Genomic DNA, 20465 nt, shown 5'->3' on the forward strand with positions numbered 1-20465 from the left:
ACACTGCATTGAATTTAATAAGATATTTAATAGGGACATAGTCTTATATGGGCTAGGGGTAGGTTAAAAAATCAAATTACAAACACAAGAGAGGAGAGGCTTGATTAGATGGTCATTCATCTGAAAACAATTCAAGGAAACAGGGCAGAGGAAGAGGAGAGAGCTGCTACTCAATATGTGTCAATAATGTGATATTTCATATAAGAAAGCAAATGTAGTTTTAGGCTGCATCAAAAGAGGTACAGTGCTACAGAGCTAACAAGGTGATAGCATTTGGCCCTAGTCAGACCTTGTTTAGAGTACTGGGTTTAAGTCTGGATATCTTACTCTGGGAACTACAGTGATAAGCAATACCAAAAGAAGGCAAATGGGATATTTAAAGTGTTTAATTCAAAACAATTTATGACATATTATACTCAACTGAAGGACCCATGAATGTATGATCTGAGGAAAAGGTCACTTGCTAGAAAAGGGAAAAGGGAGAATTCTATAGCAGGATTGGGGTTCCTATTCCATTTCTGGTATGTACTACCAAAGAGGCCTTGGACAAGTTACTTCTAGTAACCACATCTCTCAAATGAAAGTATTGAATTAGAGGTCTTCCTGGATTAGAAGACCTCTCTCTGAAGTCCCTTCAAAGACCAAGAGGAATCATAATGGCTTTCTTCAATGCTTTGGAGGGCTGTCATGTGAAAAAGAGAATAGACTTTTTTTGTTAAACCCTACGAGAAGAACTGGAAGCCAAAAGGGCCACAGTTTCAAAGATGTAAATACACATTATGAAAGGGAAAAGTTCTGAACAATTAGTGTTATCCAAAGGTAGAATGGATTGTCTTGGGAGTTGCTGAGTTCTCTTTCACTTCCAACAAAGGTCAAATGGACAATTATTGTATAGGTTTTAGGGAAGATTCATTTTATGATCAAAGATGACTCCAGTTGGGGGCCTAGAAAAATCCTAGCAGCATTTCCACAATACCCATAATAAAACTGCTCATACTTTTCCAGTTCCACAGATTGGGAGAATGGCAGGAGAGAAGAAGTATTAAGAACCATCACTACCCATCAGCACCATCAGCAACACACCTTGCTCCAGATTGTAGATGGAAGGGGGAAAAATAGTGCCTTTCCCTTCCCATTTATATAGTTCTACAAATATCTAAAACAATATGTGATCTCAGTGGATGTCCTTCCAGTGATGTAGACTGCAGCCCATCAGTACCTATTCCTCCTATGTGACACCTGGGCATGTCTTTCCATAAATTCACCAGGGGTGCCCAATGCTCTGGGGAAGGGGTAGAGGTATAAGAAGAAGAAACTTTCCCACAACATTATGAGACCAGTGGCACACTAGAACTGTCTATTTGCTACTTTCCATTGATCCTAAATGTGGCTTGTTCCTCTTCTTCTCTGATTCAACATTCTTTTGATGGCATTCTTTACTCCAGCTATTCTTAAGAGCTCTTTAGTTGTCTTTTCTCATAACCTTCTTACTATATACTTCTATGGAGCCCTCTGAGTAGACAGAGATTCTTCAGGAGCTGCAATGTTCTAGCTTTCCACTCTCTAACAGCTCCAATAAAACAGGAACAATAAAAATATGAGCCTTTGCCATAGAGGGAAACTTGGGGGGGGGGTCACTAGAAAAGCTTTGCCATTTTCAAGGGGAATTCCCTGTAATCACTTCTTATCTAATATTGAATCGATCTCATTGTCCATCTGCACTACCCACCTGGTCAAGATACAGCAATGTAGTGGACCAATACATGCAGGGGGAAGATGGGGAGAGAGAAAGAATTGGATAGATTGACAAAGATAGATATATAGAGATAGAATTAGATAGATAGATAGATAGATAGATAGATAGATAGATAGATAGATAGATAGATAGATAGATAGATAGCCAGACAGACAAATGGACAAATGTGAAGAGATAGACTGATTATGGTTCTCTTCCAGGAGGCTCTGCAATGTCTCAGAGCTTGATACAACCAGGACAATGTCATGAAAACAGGAACATCTTGGAGAACCTCACCATTTCTAGGGGATTCCTCTTCAGCTAGGACTCCACTAGTTTTTTCTCTATGATGGTGGCAAATGCTTTTGTCACAGAGAAGTCTCTCTGTTTTATGCTTCTCCTAATGTTTACTATCAAACATTAGTCAAACAAAGCAATATCTTTTACATCCTTCAAAGAATCTCATGTAACTTGATATATAGATGAGAAATACCTTGTTGGAAAAGAGGTGCTAAGGCTTTTTCTATCAAGGGTCTGATGGGGGGGGAGAAGGGGGAGTTAGTGATCAATAAACAATAAGTTCAAGAATATTTAATATTTTCCACATTTTTCAGTCAATCATATTACAGTAATTTGCTAGAGTACACAGATGCATAATTAGACCTTGTGGGCACAGATCTAAAGATTTAGTACTTGGGTGCATCTTAAATGTTGAATCCATCTTCCTTGTTTTAAAGAAGAGGGTTAGGGTTAGGGTTCTAAACCTGAACACAAGAGAAGCCAAATGGCTAATCTGGTCTCCCACTATGGGTAAGGGCACAAAGTCACACTTGAACCCATTTTGGTTTTTGTTGTTTCTCTTTGGTGAATTTCAAACATATGATCCAACTCTTGGCTTGCCAATGTCAATGTGATCTGTGGCAAAAAAAATCTATTAAGACCAATTCAATTAATCTCATGACTTGATTTATCAATATTCTGGTATTTTCTGACACTTAATTTTTTTAAGAGGCAAATGGAGCACAGTGGATAGAGAGTTGGTCTTGAAGTCACAACTACCTGGGTTCTATCTCAGGTTGGATGTGTGACCATGAGAAAGTCATTTAACCTCTAAATGCCCCCAGATAACTTGCTAATTCTGCAAATTACAAACAGGTGCTAATATGCATTGATGGAGGAGCTTCCTCACTAGGAATTTCCTACACCAATGAAATTGCAGTTTCAATTCAAAATCATCATAAAATTATTGTTGGTTTTTAATACGGTAAGGAATTTTTCAGTCTAATAATCTCCTCCAGTCTATTCCCAATCACTCCATTAGATAATAGAAAAGAAAAAAGAAGCAATTGCATGTTTATAACTCATCAGGTTCTTCAAACAACAATTGGAAAAATGGGAAAAGTCCTAGGAAGTTGGGATTAGTCTCCTGACTTCCTGGACTCAACAAAAGCTGATGTTTCCTGGAACATCATGTTTCCAATATAGGACTCCCACATTTCAACCTCTAGTCCCTGATGTGTCTTGCCATTCCCTCACCTTGGTTCCTTCTCTGATCCAAGGTCTATCTATGCTTTAATGACCACAGTTTTTTAGTGTCTATTCCATTACCACTCGGTGCCTCAGCAATAACACCAGCAGCCTTGAACAAGCAGACAGACAGACAGACAGACAGACAGACAGACACACACACACACACACACACACACACACACACACGTACCCTTCCGATAGGTCTCTCCTTATAATGGACTTTCTAGGGTAAAACACACCCAAAAGGAGAAGAGAGAGGAGAAATGTCCAATTGAACACTGGAAAAATCCCTCTGGGTCTCCCAACCTCATGCATAGATTTATCTCTGTTCTGAACTCCCAGTCAGGCAGTCCAATTTTTTAGTTCATGCATACTCAGTTTCCCCTGTGACTCCCAAAGCCAACTACTACTGAGCCATAAAAAGATCTTTGTATTTGCTGAAGAGAACAAATAATACATTTTGCTTTCACCCTCAATCACTAGGGCAAGAAGTAAAGCTGAGAGCACCAACTGATGAGTGAATCCAGAGATACACCTAGAGAGGAGAGATGCCCATTGCCGCTTCCCTTTTAGACCACAAGAACAACTAGGTTTCAAATGGAAAAGAATTACATCCCTTAAAGTTTTCATATCTTTGCAATCCAACAGTCGAGGGGCAGAGATTGGTTGGTTTGGTTGGTTTGGTTTACCAGGTCTGCTTATCTTGCCTGGACTGAAAACTCGGGGCTCAATCCCCATTGCCTATCAGCACAGAAACTTTGACCTGCTCCATTTCCAGTCCAGGTCGGTTTGGAACCAGTAGATAGACTGAAGTGGTTGAGTAGTTCCCCATTCTTATGGACTCATCATATTGGTACCAGACTTAATGCGGATACTTCATAAGTTTTAGCACTGTTACTTCCCAGAACTCCCAAACTCAAGATTTACTGGCTTCAGACTCCCTAATCACAGAGATCACAGGTGGGTGAGTGGGGGGGGGGGTTTGTGTAGGGGTTCTTAATCAAGGGGTCTATGGATGTATTTTGTTTTGTAACATTTTGATGGCTTTATTTCAACATAATTGATTTCCTCTGTAATCTGATGCATTTTATTTTATTCACTCAAAAGCATTATTCTGAGAAGGAGTCAATAAGGCTTCCCCAGACTGTCAAAAGGTCTATGATATATAAACAGTTAAGGATCCCTTACATAGAATTACACACTAGCAAACAAGATACGTTAAGGCTCCTTGCTTCTGAAAGCCAAGGCGGGACTGAAAGTCAAGAAACAGATAGAGGGACCACAGGAACTGGCAGATTGGAGTGAAGTGGGAGGGAGGACAATGTTCTGACAGGGTATTCTTGTCTCTATCACGGTGAAAATGCAGAGGCTTTGAGGGCAAGGGAAATAGTGGCTGATTAGAGATGGGGTTAGAATGAGAATACTCCACAACAGAAGGTTCTTGACCTTTCATTTGAGTCACGGACCCTTTGGCAGTCTGGGAAACCTATGGGGGCCTTCTCTGAATCGTGTTTTAAATGCATAACACAAAATTCATGAAATCACAAAGGAAACTAATTATACTCAACTATAGTCATTGAAATATTTAAGAAAATCAAATGATAACCTTCAGGTTAAGAACCCTTTCCCTTTGGGAAGTCTTCTCTCTTAGGGTATCCCATCTGTTTGCTGGGAATGCTGTTCCAACAGTGAGAAAAATAGCCTTTATACTGGTCTGGCCTTCTTATTCACAATACTCCTAGCATATTCATATATTCATAGACAATGACTGTAAAGGGAGATTAGGACTCTAAGCATTCTTCCAGGAGAGGGAAGTATAAATCCCTCCCCATTCCCTAACAAACGCACACCTGTATGAACACACGCATACTTCTGTCTCTATGTCTCTCTGTCTCTCTCTCTGTCTCTGTCTCTCTCTCTCTGTCTCTCTCTGTCTCTCTGTCTCACTCTTTGTCTGTCTGTCTCTCTCTGAATGACATATTTTCAAAGCTTAAAGAGAATTGCACTTCTTGCTTATGTTGAAAGAGAAATAACCAGAGATAGAGTATTTTCAAAAGGGAATGTTCCTTCCTACCCTATAATTTCAACCACAAAAAAAGAAATGAACTTGACACACAAAAGAAAAAATCCTCCTCTACTTTTTCCTGCACATTCACTTGGTTTCTAGAAATTCCAAAGAAAAGGCAAATGGAAACAGAAAAATCAGAATAATTCTGGCTTTTTACCATATATATATAAATATGCACTATATTCATACATAGCAAAGAAAAGAGTTTTAACATGAGGAAAATAAAGAGAAAACTATAGTACCTTCTCTCGGGTCATAAAAAAAATACAGTAGCTTTGGAAGTATGTTAAGAAAAGGAAAAATCAGATGATATAATCCCAAATATTGTTGGCACCAAGAAAGAGCTGTATTGTTTGCTTTAACCAGAAGCAATGAACAAAAGCAGCTGCCCATTTCCTGAATTTAACTAGGTGCCTGACTGGCATCCATTGTTCCAAACTCATAAAACAGTGCTCATTAGCATATATCTACCAGTCCTGACATGTGTCCAATGAGCTAAAAACATGAACAGAAGAATATAAGACTAATTGAAGGCAGGTTTATGGAGCAAGAGCTACATGCTCTCAAAGGTTTCAAATAAGCTTTAGTTCAGGACAATATGCACAAATATAGACCTAGGCTCACGTTCAAGATAGGGTTTAGGAAGAGATGGGAGTGGAAAACTCAGAATAAAGCGCTAAATAGGAGTATTGGACTCCTTTTCAGACAGGAAAATCCAGTTCAAATCCCACCCCCAAGATTTATAAGCCATGTGGACATGAGAAAATCACTAAACCTCAGTGCCTCAGTTTCCTTATCTGTAAAATGAAGACAATAATACCTTTGAAACCTATTCATAGGGGTGCTGTGACACTCAAACAAAATAACGTATTGGGGGGGGGGGAGCTGGGTAGCTCATGGGTTGAGAGCCAGGTCTAGAGATGGGAGGTCCCAAGTTCAAATCTGGTCTTAGACACTTCCTAGCTGTGTGACCCTGGGCAAGTCACTTAACCCCCATTGCCTAGCTCTTACCAATCTTCTGCCTTGGAACCAATACACAGTATTGACTCCAAGACAGAAGGTAAGGGTTTTTAAAAAAATAATAATGTATGTATACATCTTGAAAACATTAAAGTATTATATGAACATCCGTTATTAAGCACATAAATTGCCATATGTAGAACTAAAAGGCAACTATGAGGCAATGTAATACAAAAGATCTTAATCTTATTGGTGTGATAAACCCCTTTATCAGCCCTTCTCAGAAGAATCTTTTCAAATGCACAAAACAAAATATAAAGGATTACAAAGGAAAATAATTATAAAAATTTTTCAAAAAGCAAATCTATGATAAAGTTATAATCTTTATGTGCTTCTTTACGTATCAAATCAAAAGAAATCCATTTAAAATATAGGCATGCTAAAGTGAAATTTTAATTTTGAAAAGCCATATCAGAGTGAGGGCTATGGTTTACTTGACTTACATAAGGCTATTTAACTATGAGATGGATGCCCTTCAACATGGCAACATTCGGATGTCATAGAGAACATCCAATTAATTTGGATTTTTCTGACTCAGTGGTTAGGATTGGTGGAAATCCTGATTCTTCTCAAAGATGTGCTGCTGCAAATTAAATTAAAGCTTCCATAACTTAAAGCAAGAATAGGCTTCTCTCCAGTGTCAGCAGACAAGAAGACAGCACTCACATGCAGCCCAGAAGCTGGCCTAAGAACCACCGTAATGAGGAAGTTGTGATAAGCATGAATGATATTTTGAGATATTTGCAACAATTATAATATGCTACTATACAAAACATTCTTATATGATCTATAATTATGTATTATAACAAATATATCATGTAATCAAACTCTAATATGAAAATATCTGTGATTTGTGTTGGTAACAAAGTCCCAGGTACTGCCAATACTACTGTGGTTTGTTGCCTACATTCATCATTGAAGACAATGCTAAATTTCAATTAAATGTTAGTGAATTTTTTCCCCATTAGAAACAAATCTAATCTTTTCTCATCCAAGTTTCTGGATCCCCTTAAATTGATCCATGGACCTCAGGTTCAAAACACATAGTACAACCCACTCATTTTGTAAATGAGGAAAATGAGTCCCAGGAAAGTTGCCCCTGGTCACATAGGGCTAGGATTTGAACCCAGGTCCTATTATTATTATTATCATTTGCTATTGTTATTGTTCCATCTCTAAACAGATGACATATCTTGGGAGAGTCTCTGAAAACAGAAGAAAGAAGAAATCCTCTATAAATATTACAAGAAACCAATTCTAGAGAAATAAGCATCATAGAGACAAAAACCATTCAAAAGAAAAAATTGACTTATACAGAGCAATTCTGAGCCAAGACCATCTGCCCATGTACTTTCTGGGCAACTCATGGAGTACAGCAACTGCCAAATTGAAAAAAAAAATACTTTAACTGTGAGGAGGGAAAAAGAATTATTTTATGGAAAAAAATACAATATACCTGTCCTGCACACCACAACCTCACTTCACTGTCACTCCTGCTTGCCTCTTCTCTCCAAGCCAAACTCTCTTACTGTCCATCATCCCACACCCATCATTTTAAACACAAGCCTTTTGAATTAGCATACACAGACTTGAAATGTTCTGCCATCATCCTGGGAAGAGCTGAAGAGCAACACGTCTGATCCCTTGGTGGTAAGAAATTGGATTCCTCATTCAAATGACAAAAAGATCTTGCCTTGACCAACAAAATAAAAAGCAGCTTTACTCTAAGCCTGTGCCCACTCTCTCCTAAGGGTGTACTATGTTTTTTGATGGGAGAGAAGGTAGCGTGCTAAAGAAAATAATTTTACCCAAATAAAATCAATCATGAGAACATGGTAATAATAACTAGCACTTCCTGGTTTGCAAAGTGTTTTGATTGTGTTATCTCACTGGCTCCTGTAATGCTTTAACTAGTCCTGGTTTGCCTTCGGTTTAGCCATTACCATATGCTAACTGGATGATTTGGGCCCTGGGATTATCTAAATTCTGATTGTTCCTATCATTCTGTGCTTCTCCGTGATTCATGGAGAAGCTCGGTACAAGGACCAGAGGCAATATTTATTCCTTGGTAACAAAATCTCTGCAGTGACAAGAAGATAGAGATAGAATTACCTTCCCCATTCTTTGTCTCCAAACTTCTACTGACTCCCCAAAGCGCAATGTGATGTACATATAATCAAGATGCAAATATGTGTACAATTAATTGTATATCTATATTTTCCAGGCATAGACATTATTCACACAAATATTTGAGACAGCACCATATGACTGCCATATATTCAGTTTAATGTTCACTGGGAAAGAATGAGAGTACAAGAATATGCTTTGGCCAGAGCCAGTCATGAAGCTAACAGCTGCTCGGTAAAAGTCCCGACTACCTCCCTGTTCCCTTTTGCACTCTCTTGCTATTTTGGATCTGGGGATCTTCCAAAAGAGATAATAAACCAAGATAGATGGCATCAATCTATACAGTAGGCCAGTGTTTTTGTTTTTCCCTAGTGAATCACCCTTTCCCCCCGCCATTTCTAAAGCCTTAATGGTCTGAAAACATTCCTCTATAAGTGTTACACATCGACATTGCTTTGAGTAACACACCCCTATCCTTTAGCCAACATTGCATAATCATTTAATGTTCCAGTGAAAAGTGTACGTTTCATTTTCCTGTCCTTTCTCCCTGTCAAAGTCTTAATCATGCTCCTTCTAATCAACCTCCCCCTCCATCTCTGAACCACATCTGAACCCTGTCCAATCTGCAATGCTGCTCTTAATGTAGTAGCTTTTCTAGCCTCCTATGCCACCTGCTCTGTTCCAACTGTCAGAATATAAAAGACACAAATTACTGTTTCACGCCCCCTTTTAAATTAACTCCATAAAATTACTTTTCAAGACCCTCAAGCTCTTTAGTCTAATTTTGTCTGTCATTACTTGTGATTATTGAATCCAATCTTCATCTGTCCCACCCATAATGCATTCTGCTACAAGCTCCTTACTTCTCCTGGTGCAGAAAAAAAACGCAAAGAATGTAATGATCTTTGCCAACATGAAACGCCCCAAGTACATGAGTTCGGTCAGGGGACCTACCTAAAATGGTACAGCTTTCTGATGTTTCTCTCTGTCACTGCACAAAATGATGACCCTTCTTTTCATCTGGAGGGCTACACATGGCCAAGGTTTCTCCAGACACACACAAATCCACTTAATCACTTGGATGGAGGGAACAACAACAAAGAGTACAAAATTCTAAATAAAACATTGGAACTGATTTTGCCTACAGCATTCTAGCTACTGGTTTTCCTTTTACCCTGTGGCTTGCAAACTCCAACAACTCTGGCCTCCTCCAATCATTGTCATTTAGAACTGATTCCTGATTTCCCCTACTCCTCTCAGTTCTCATGCCCCTCCACCTCAGTCCTACCTCTTTGCAGTCACAATTCTCCTCTACGTAGCCCTTGCACTGGTCCCTGGACGTCTTCATCGGTTGTTGAACTCAATTTCATTGTGAATTCCTCCTCTTGTCATGAATTAGACTTTCCACTGATATCACCATGTCTGTCACAAGCTACTCCTTACAACACCTCAGCCTCTCCATTCTTATTTTCTCCTCTGTGCTCCATTCCCAACTTCCTGATAGAACTTCCCATTCCAATGTCTTATTGATACTTCAAATTCCACATCTCTGAAACTACACCCGTGTTTCTAGACTTGGTCTCCTCCCGATGTCCCTCTTTCTGTTGATGACATCAACACATTCCTAGTCACACAGGCCTAAATACCAATTTCACCCTACTCTTGAATCTGACAATTGAAAGTCCATTGGTAACTTTGATAGGAGTATTAGTAAGGAGATATTAGGCATTTAAGGGACCAGGAATAGTAGACAGCTTTGTGGTAGAGGACAGTCAGGTAGACCTGAGTTCAAATCCTGCCTCAGACACTTACAGCTGTGTGACCCTAGGCAAATCATTTAATCTCTGTTTGCCTCAGTTTCTTATAATAATAGCACCTACCTCCCAAGGTTATGAAGATAAAATTAAATGATATTTGTAATAGTCTTTTGTGAACATTAAGCCACTATATAAAACCAAAAGTCTCCCTGCTCTCCCTTGCTATTTTCAACTTTGTGCTCTCCTGCCATCATTCAGCAGCAGCCCAGCCTTTCATTGTCTTGCTTTCTGATGACAGTATCATGGCTGCATCCCTTTTGTACCCTTCCAGCTCTTAGAAAAGTGCCTGGTACATAGTAGGTGCTTAATAAATGTTTATTGAATTATTGATTGATTGCTATCATCCACCAACCTCTGGAATCATTTTCTCAGATGCTGCCATATTTTTGGTCCCTGGATCATGGTCTTCTGTGATCTCCACCCCAACCCCTTACTGCACCTTCTGACATTGTTGTCTACAATTGCTTTTGGACTGATTAATTAAGTGAATTACCTCATCCTCCCTCACCTAAGGGGGGGGGGGTTATCTTCCAAAGCACAGTCCTTAATCTTTTTTTCTTCTCTTTCTATGCTCTCTCCCCCCAGAAACCTCATCTACTCCCATGTATTCAATAATTCAATATTTGCAGACAATTTCCAAATTTTGCATCCTGCTCTAATTTCTTCCATGGGCTCTAGTCCTACATTCCCAAGTGCCTGGTGGACTTTTCCATTTAAAGGTCTTATTGGCACCCTCAAACTCAACGTGTCTGAAACTGAGCTCACTCTTCCAGCTTTCCCCTCCTCCCAATGTCCCTATTTCTGTTTATGACACCAGCATCTCCTAGTTCCCCAGGCCTAAATATTAATTTCATCCTTGACTCTTCTCTCACCCCTCATATCCAATTACATGCTCAGTTCAGTCCTCCTATTAATTCTACCTTATCATATCTCACATCTGTCCTCTCTTCTGTACCAGAGAAGAAGCTATTATAATAGCCAGGCAAAAGGTGATGGGGGCCTGAACTGTATACATGTGCATGTTTATAGATATATGTATGTTCTTATACATACAGCTAAATAATGAACTTAACAAACATGAACACTTCCATATACAGAGAAGAACAAAAAGAATTATATATGAAACCATAACTCTCTATTACATACGACTTTTTAAAAAGTAGCCCAATCATTATACACAGTAACAATAACGACACAGTAGTTACAACACAGACCTGCTTGCCTATATCCCTTCAGAAATGCCCTCTGCTGTCTTTGGTGCATTTTTTTAAATGTTTCAATGATGCTTTTCTTTTTTTACAAACTTTTACTACATATTTAATGCCCTCATGCCTAAACACACACACACACACATGCACATACTTGTATACAAAACAAATAAAAGTTTTACCTTGCAACAAATCTTAACAACAAATACAACAACGTTGTTTATTGGTAGTGTCTTAAAATGCACATCTCATTCTGTACCTCTTGTGTCTATCCCCTCTGCCAAGAAGGAGAATACATGCTTCTTCTTTGATTAGAGTCCTTAAGTCTTTCAGAGTTGTTGCCCTTTTCATGATTAGAGTCATGACCTAAAATGTTCTCCTGCTTCTGTATCAATTCAGTCAAGTCTTCCAAGGTTCTCTGAATCCATTCCTTTTCCCATTTCTGGCAATTCTGTCCTGAATCTTCTGTCCTTCCTATGTGGGTGCTAAGAGAGAAACTGGGGTTCAGGCCCTCATCACATTGTACCAATCATTGTTTCTTGATTGGTCTGGTCTTTCTACCTCTAGTATTTCCTATATCAAAGTATGCATATATGTATGCATATGTGTGTATACACAGGGCATATACGCACATATGTAACACATATGTATATAAATGTACACATAAATACATATTTGTCTGTGTATATCATGTGTTTGTATTGTATGTACATGTGAGTGCATATGATGTACATTTTTGTACATGCACCATATATACATAGTTCCAAGAGAGACACAGAAACATGGATGACAATTGAAACTCCAAAACCATCAAATGATTTGCCTCTATTATAGAAGAGATCCAGCAAAGGATCCAAATGAAAAAGAAATCGTTTGACACTGAAATTCTTCAAATGGCTCCTGTTTTCAGATGATATTATGTGAATTGCATCAGACCCTGGAATACTCCCAAGTGATCAGAAGATCATGTATTGATACCTAAAAGGAAGGAACTTAAGAGATCAGTTTGTCTAACCCCTCATTTTACAGATGAGGAAAGCCAAGTGACTGACTGGTCCATAATTACACAGGTGTTAAGTGTCAGAGCCAAGATTCAAAGCTAAGCACTCTGATTCCAAACCCAGTATTTTTTCCACTATTTCAAATATAATCATTCAAAAGGGATTGACTTTACTATCCACACAGGAAAAACCAAGTGGATGCAGCAGGACTATTATCCATGACTTTGGAGGAATGATAATAAAGCATGTCTGCTTCCTCTCAACAGGGAAGTCATGAGCAATAAAGTACACTGTAAAACACTGATGTATTTGCCTAACTAAGCTTCTTTGCTATAAGGCTACATTCTTTGGGGTAGGAAGAATCTCTGAGAAGTAACAAAGAGATATTTAAACAAGCATCAATAAAATATTTATTTTTAAAGACTTTTGTCCAGGACAAACCATAGAGCTGGCACCAATACCTCCAGCCTAAATGGATAATGTCTATTAAATGCCCAGAAGAAGCAGTTTAAAAGATACTATCAAAGAAATAGATAAATAGAAAAGGAAATGGGGCAGCCATTGGTACCCATGCAACACCAAAAGATATCTAGAAGATCCCTAACCCATTTGGCGGACTCTTATGGAGGATTTACGAACATGAACAAGAGTCATATAGGATGAGATATGGGGTATATAGGTGGCACAGTAGATAGAGTACCAGGCCTGGAATCAGGAAGACCTAAATTCAAATCTGGATTCAGATACTTACTAGTTGTATGATCCTGGGCAAGTAACATATTTAACTCTCTTTACCTCAGTTCCCTCATCTGCAAAATGAACTGGAGAAGGAAATGGCAAAGCAATATCTTTGCCAAGAAAACCCCAAAAAGGGAACAAGTGAACAACAAGAGATAAAGTTTCTTACATGAAAACTAGCCTTAAAAGTCTTTAAATCTTCCTAGTTGCTTCCCAATAAAAAATATGCCCTTAAATGCCTTCTGACAATCTGATCTATCCCACCACTAGTTAAGGAGAGAATTTTGAAAGGCCATGACACCAAAATTCTGATAGAAGATTCTCTATTCCCTTTGTACCCTTACCCACTAAACCCCTAAAGTAACAAACTAGTAACACGAGATACACCTCTTTCCTAGCAGGTCAGGTGAATCTAACTTTGGAAAGCCCTCCTCAGGATTCAATGATTGTCTTTCCAAAGGATTGGGAGAAAGAGTACAGTTCCCAAAAAGTACTCACTGAGTGGTTTGAGGATGCTACTGCTTGACTCATCTGCATTCTCCACATCAGATTTGTCAGAATAGTTCTCTGAGTTTCTTTCCTTCTCCCTCCTTTCCCTATGGCCCGCCTTCCTCTTGTGGCGCCGCCGCCGTCGATAGCTCTTCGGTACATGAACCCCAATGTAGATGGTGTGGTGACCTAAGAGAGGCAAATAAATCAGTGGTTATTCCAGATTTCATTCCTTCTCTTGTTCCTGCATTACACTAATGAGAAGACAGAAGATTTTTAAACAGTGTCATTGTCCAAGAGTTGACCACTAACTGTATGTAGTCTGTATGGTTTCTCTAATAGAAATCAGTCAGCCACAGTTTAATTTTAAATTTTAAAAAAAGGTGACTTAAATGGATATTTTGTCCATAAATTTTAGGGTTCTAGAAAGGTTTATCTTGTTCCCCAAAATGAACAATACTTCCATCCCAGGAAATGATCCTTATTTAAAAACTTTTAGCCGTATGCATCATAGCTAATCAATAAATATTTGTTAACATGATTGAATAACAACTAAAAAATTATAACTAAATAATAAAAGTAATCAATAATAACTAATTAATTCAAATTCAGGATTCTAAGCCCAGATCTTCTACCCCTTCTCATTTTACCCTTCTTGGCTAATTTTCCTGAACTGTAAAATGAGACACTTGAATGAGAATAAATAGAGGCGTCACAGAACACAGAAAGGACTTTAAGAGCCCCATAGGTGTACTAGACCCAATTTCTACAGGCTGGTAAGAGCCCATTGTTAACTTTTCAATGAGAGCATTTACCTTGATTAAATCAACCACTGCTACAAATCTGGATTTGATTTACTGTTTCATTGATTTGTTTGTTTTGTTGATTGATTATTTTTGAGAGACAGCTGTTAAACATTTACCAGCACACCCCAATTTAGAGCTCATGTAGATGTTCAAATGTATAGGTGAGGAAGCCCTGGGAAATTAAGTGATTTCCTCAGGGTAATCCACACTCAGAGCCAAGGTTAGCACCAGAACCTGTCAGAGGTGCTTTCCAGGAGCATTTGCCCCCAATCTCTTCCTGCTAGCTCCAACATTGTAGGTTTCTCTGATTTTCTAAGGAAAAATCTTGGAGGGAGCCTTCAGAAATAGTTCACCTTCCATCTCAGGTGGGACAGGAGGAATGATTTGAGATGTGACATTTTGAGTTGGGCTCTTTTTCATGATCTTTCCACATCATGAAACAAAACACTCTGAGAAGGCATCTCCAGCAAAAGAAGTTCAGCAACATTCAGATATATCCACCTATAAGCCAGCAACAAATGTCACCTAGAGCACCTGGCAATATCATGATGGCATGGAGGGTGGAAGGATACTCAAAAGTTTATGAACGTGCTATTGCAATAGGGGAGAGGACTTGACCTGTGCTTTCCTTGATAACAGGAACTCCAGATGAGTCAATTCAGTTCACCAAAGCAGGACAACACCTGTTTTATAATTCTGAGTCTTAGAAAGTCACCCAGGGCACTGAGGACAAAGTGACTTGCCCTCTGAATGCTACATTCCAGAACCTCAAAATATAGTTTGCTTTTTTTCCCTCTTTCTTTTTAACAAACCACCACGAGTCTATTTTTTAATTTGTTTTTTAATCATAAAAGTTTAACTAGGCAGCTTATGCTCTCCTTGGGGGGAGGGCAGGTAGGCAGGGGGGAAATATAAAGAAAAAATTTAACTTTATTAAATTTTAGTTCTTTATTTACCAAAGAAGTTTTGTTTTCTGACTTCTTTATTTTTTTTCAGGTTCTACTGGTGGCACAAGGTCTAAAGCACTCAACCTAAAGTCAGGCAAATTTAAGTTCAAAACCCACCTCAGACATTTAACTAGGTGGGTGACCTCGGACAAGTTGCCTAACCTCTGTTTACCTCAGTGTCCTTGTCTGAAAAATGTAATAGCTTGCCTATTCTCTCAGAATTGTTGTGAGGATCAAATATGATAATACAGATATGTTTCCATTAGTTCAATCAATGACTCCAAAGTGTTTGCATAATTAGACTTGCAAAGTATACTACCATTAGGCTAGAATCAATTACTATAATTTATTGTATTACTATATTACTATGTATTTGGAGTTATAAATTCAAATAGTTCATATCTGATACATAACCATTTCACCAGATGCATTATTCACACTAATCAGGGCCTATTTGTAAAATGCTTTGCAAATCTTTGAGTGCTCTATAAATTACTATTATTTGGTTATATTTGGTTATTATATATTGGTGTTTTTTTAATTTTTCAAGTAGCAACTATTTTTATTAATATGTCCTTCCTAAATTAAAAAAAACTCTTGATACATATCTACATAATTCAGCGAAACCAATTCCCACATTAGACATGTCTAAAAATGTCTGTCTCTTTCTGTAATTTATGCATTTTTAGTTCATCACTGCTCTGCTATGATGTAAGAAGAGTGTGTCATTCATTTTTTTGGACTGTTTCATGATTGCATTGGTTGCAAGTCTTTCAGAGTTGTTTTCTCTATAATATCATTATGATTTTATAAATTGTTCTCTAGAACTACTTAAAATCATTTCATTCTGCATCAGTTCACAAAGGTCTTCCCAGTTTTCTCTACAATTTTATCCTGATAGGGCAGTAATATTACATTCCATTCATGTCACAATTTTTTCATCATTCCCATTAGGAGGTCAGTCCCTTCAGTGCTCATTTTTGGATACCATGAAAAGAGTCATTATAAATATTTGTAACACAGAGATCCTTTACTTCTTTCTTCTATTTCTTTGGGGCATAGTCTTAGGAATAACACAACTGACTCAAAGAGCATACACAGTTTGGCAACTTTCTGGCCATAGTCCTAAATTGCTTTCCATTAAGGCTTGGACCCTTTCACAGCTTTATCAATAATGTACTAGCTTACCTGTTTTCCCACAGTCTCTCCAACATTTGTCATTTTCCTCTTTGTCTACTTTGATAAATGTAAGACAGATTTTTAAAGTTGTCTAAATTTCTCTCATTATTAGTGATTTAGAGTATTTTTCATTATTCATAGCTTAGATTTCTTCCTTTGAAAACTGCCTATTCGTATCGGTTACCTAAGAAACTATTTTTTTAAAAACACTTAAGTATGCACACATATCACCAGATGATTCTTAAAATATTCCTCATAGAAGGAACTCTTTGGTTTTATTTTTTTAAACCCTTACCTTTGTCTTAAAACTAATACTGTGTATTGGATCTAAGGCAGAAGAGCAGTAAGAATTTAGCAGTTGGGATTAAGTGACTTGCCCAGGATCACACAGGTAGGAAGTGTCTGAGGCCAAATTTGAACCCAAGACCTCCCATCTCTGGACCTGGCTCTCAAGGCCCTGAGCCACCTAGTTGCCTCCATTTCTTTGGTTTTAACTCTTTATATTGTCAGAATTAAAAATTACCTCAAGTACTTAACAATTCTTTTGAATTATTGGGGCTATTTTGGCTTTTTCTGAATGAAATTTGTGTTTCCAAATGATTCAAAGTACCAAACTGCTAAAAGGGCATGATATTTAGAGATTTATGATTTAGACAATATTTGTCAGAGACAGGACCTGAACCCATTTCTTCTTGACCCTAAGACCGCTATGCAACACTGCCTCTACTCCCTGCTGGAATCACAATATATCACTATGGTCGAAATCATTTTGTAGAGAAGATAATGAGCAAAAGGGCTGTGAAATCCTTTCTCTGGATGAGATAAACTACGAAATTGATAAATTATGTTATTTTCATAACATCTATCAAGACAAAAAAGGAGGCCAATGTTCTAGACTTGTTTGGAGATAAAACTTTTCACCTTATTTTTGAATCAGCTACCCTATATAGAGGGACCATCCATTTCAGAAGTAAAATAAGATGGAGAGATAAATAGATTTCAACAACAACAATAATAGCTATAGATCTGGTCTTTCATTTATGATTTTCACTTCACATTTCCATAAGAGCAATGCCTTGACGATAATTTCCCAGAGCTAGAGACAATATCCCCAAACTAAAATACACCTCTAGTGTCTAATATAAGGGACAGCTAGGTGATGCAGCAAATAGAGCAATGGGCCATACTTTAAGGTTTGTACATACATCTTAGGGACAGCTAGGTGGCTCAGTGGATAGAGCATTGGGCTTAGATTCAGGAAGACTCATCTTCTTGAGTTCAAATCTGGCCTCAGACACTTCCTAGCTGTGTGATTCTAAATAAGTCACTTGATGCTGTTTGCCTCAGTTTCTCATTCATCCAATGAGTTGGAGAAGGAAATGGCAAGCCACACTATTCATTATCTTTTCTAAGAAAACCCCAAGGAGGAATTTTCAGGATGATGATCAAATGTTACATCCTTTTACACAAAGACAGTCCCATCTCTTAAAGGACATTGATGAACTACATGAAGACAGCCTAGTTTGATGCATACCAAATATTGAGGCTCCAGTTTCCCATAAAATATTTAGAATAAAAAAGCTTATTAATTACATGTATCAACTGAATTGTAGGTTTCAAATTCCAAAAAAGATAAGAAAAAATCAAAACTGGCTTACTAAATATTTACATTTTATAAAAGGTTGAATGGGCTAGTTACTGATCAAAAATTTTTCTGTAGTTTGAAAATGAAATCTGTAGGTTTTAGAGGACAGATGTAAATAACTTAAACCCTAAAATTTTGAATTATATGCTATTATTTAAACCAATTTTTATTTACATCATTTGTATAATTAGCTCCGGAAACTTATAAAAAGTAAAGCTATTTCCAGTGACTACTCTGAGTCCATTTAAGAAGACTGTTCTTTTTTTATACGTATTCAGACTTTAATTCTGAACAGGACCGCATGATAAATGTTTGGATCTTAAAAGTCAGTACTAGAACGTTATGCCCTTTGGCATACCCTAGGAGGCAGGCACGCTGGCCTAGTTGCTACTCCTTTCACCCAACACTCTACCTTCCACCTTCATGATTGCTCTGATTATCTTTCATGCCAGAAGCACTCTCCCTTCTCACCTACCTCTGCCTCCCAGTTCACGGGGAAGTCTTTAAGGGTCAGCTCAAATTCCACCTTCTCCAGGAGGTCTTTCCCCATCCTTCCACCTATTAAAGCCTTCCCACTAAGGTTGCCTCCTATCTCCTCTGCAAGCATCTTGCTTTTAAAGTCTATTTATTTACTCATTGACTCTTCCATTAAAATGTCTGTTCCTTGAGGGCAGGAGCGGTTTTCACTTCTACTTTGTTTCTCCAACACTTGGCCCAATTCCTGGCTCATAAATAAAGATTTCATAGAAGCTTATTGATTGACTGATCTATGTACATGCCAGATTTCTTTTTAAATTGCAGTGAATTATTTTCCCCAGTAACTCATAAGACATTTATGAAAACATAGTAATTTATAGGGCTGCTGCCTCTACTTGGCAGAGATTAAAGAGAATCTTATTCTCATTCAAGAAAGAGCCCTCAACTGAGACAAGAGTCTACCTATATTAATCTTCAAGAGAAATACAGGGTTCCACTAACCATTCAAAGAAGCAAAACTGCTTTCTTTCCCCTCCCTTCCCTCCAACTCAGAGCCACAGGGGAATACTCTCTGGTGCATTTCATGTGAGGTTTATCAAACTGAACCATTTGCAAGCAAACGGTTCTCATGGGAAAGCTAAATTTTAATAGGAAGTAGGAAATGTCTGAGAAACAATATGAATTTTTAAAAGTGTCAATTGTTTCCTCTTCACAAGTCTAGGAGGTGAGACCAGCAGCTTTATCTCAAAAGTCACAAAGATGAAAGTTGCCCACTGGTTCCTTCAAGTAAATCAAAAGAAGGTGGGTTCTAATTTGGTTCCCTTCCTTTTAAAGTTCTTTTATGAGAACTAGAATAATAAATAATAAGTTAGCTTTAGTAAGATTAAAAATTTGGTTTGAGATTTAAGTCTTTGATTCAAATCCTACTTCTCATACTTATTACCTGTGTAACCTTTGGCAAAACACTTAATCTCTCAGTTTCCTCATGGGCCTCTGAGGTTCCCTCTAGTCATAAGTCTATGATCTTATGATGCCTCCTGTAGCATTATAGTGGCTTGAAAGCATATCCCTCACAACCACCCTATGTTTAATAATGGCATAAACCCATTTTACAGGTAAATAAAACAGAGGAAAAAGTAAAGCTTGTCAACAGCCAACTAGCTAGGAAGTGTCAGAACCAAAATTTAGACCCAGATACTCTATTTCCAAGTCCAGTGCCCTTTACACCATATCCTATTAAGGCATTAATTTAAGAAATAGAAAAGGAAAGAAAAAATCTTGCAACATTACATATTCTCATTTGGACTTCATGGTAAATTGCCAATACTACCATTAAGCACACACATATTAGATTTATCATTACTTTAATCCTCCAAGTGCATTTGGGTAAAGTGTTTGAATCTACAGGGGTCTACGGTGGTCAATTCTTCCAACTATCAAGTATTAATTACTATTACTGAACAAATCATGTGCTTACAGTGATTCCAGGAATGGACCTTGAAACCAAGCAGTAGGAAAAGTACTTTCTAAAGAAAGGATATAGGAAAAGCTCCCTTGATTTAAAGGCAAAAGACATTGGTTCAAAATCTAACTCTTCTTTGTATAATACTACCTTTGGGTTCTCACACAAGTGTGATTACCCCCTCAGACCTCCACTTGCCTCATCTATAAAATGAAG

At 37.9% G+C, this 20465-nt stretch overlaps 1 protein-coding gene across 9 annotated transcripts in view; it reads right to left on the reverse strand.

The window, feature by feature from the left end:
• The window catches only part of SLC4A4 (solute carrier family 4 member 4), a 523229-nt gene that overhangs the window by 303430 nt on the left and 199334 nt on the right, over positions 1 to 20465 (reverse strand). For 8 of the 9 annotated variants that reach the window (XM_056803353.1, XM_007495656.3, XM_056803351.1 and 5 more), the window contains one exon: positions 13743 to 13922. In XM_056803353.1, coding sequence (XP_056659331.1) covers positions 13743 to 13922 — 180 coding nt within the window. Of the gene's footprint in view, positions 1 to 11764; positions 11991 to 13742; positions 13923 to 20465 lie in introns of those variants that run through there. The other variant, XM_056803354.1, reaches the window with a different exon arrangement.

The sequence above is a fragment of the Monodelphis domestica genome, chromosome 6 (genome assembly GCF_027887165.1).
Source record: "Monodelphis domestica isolate mMonDom1 chromosome 6, mMonDom1.pri, whole genome shotgun sequence".
In the NCBI taxonomy this organism is placed as follows: domain Eukaryota; kingdom Metazoa; phylum Chordata; class Mammalia; order Didelphimorphia; family Didelphidae; genus Monodelphis; species Monodelphis domestica.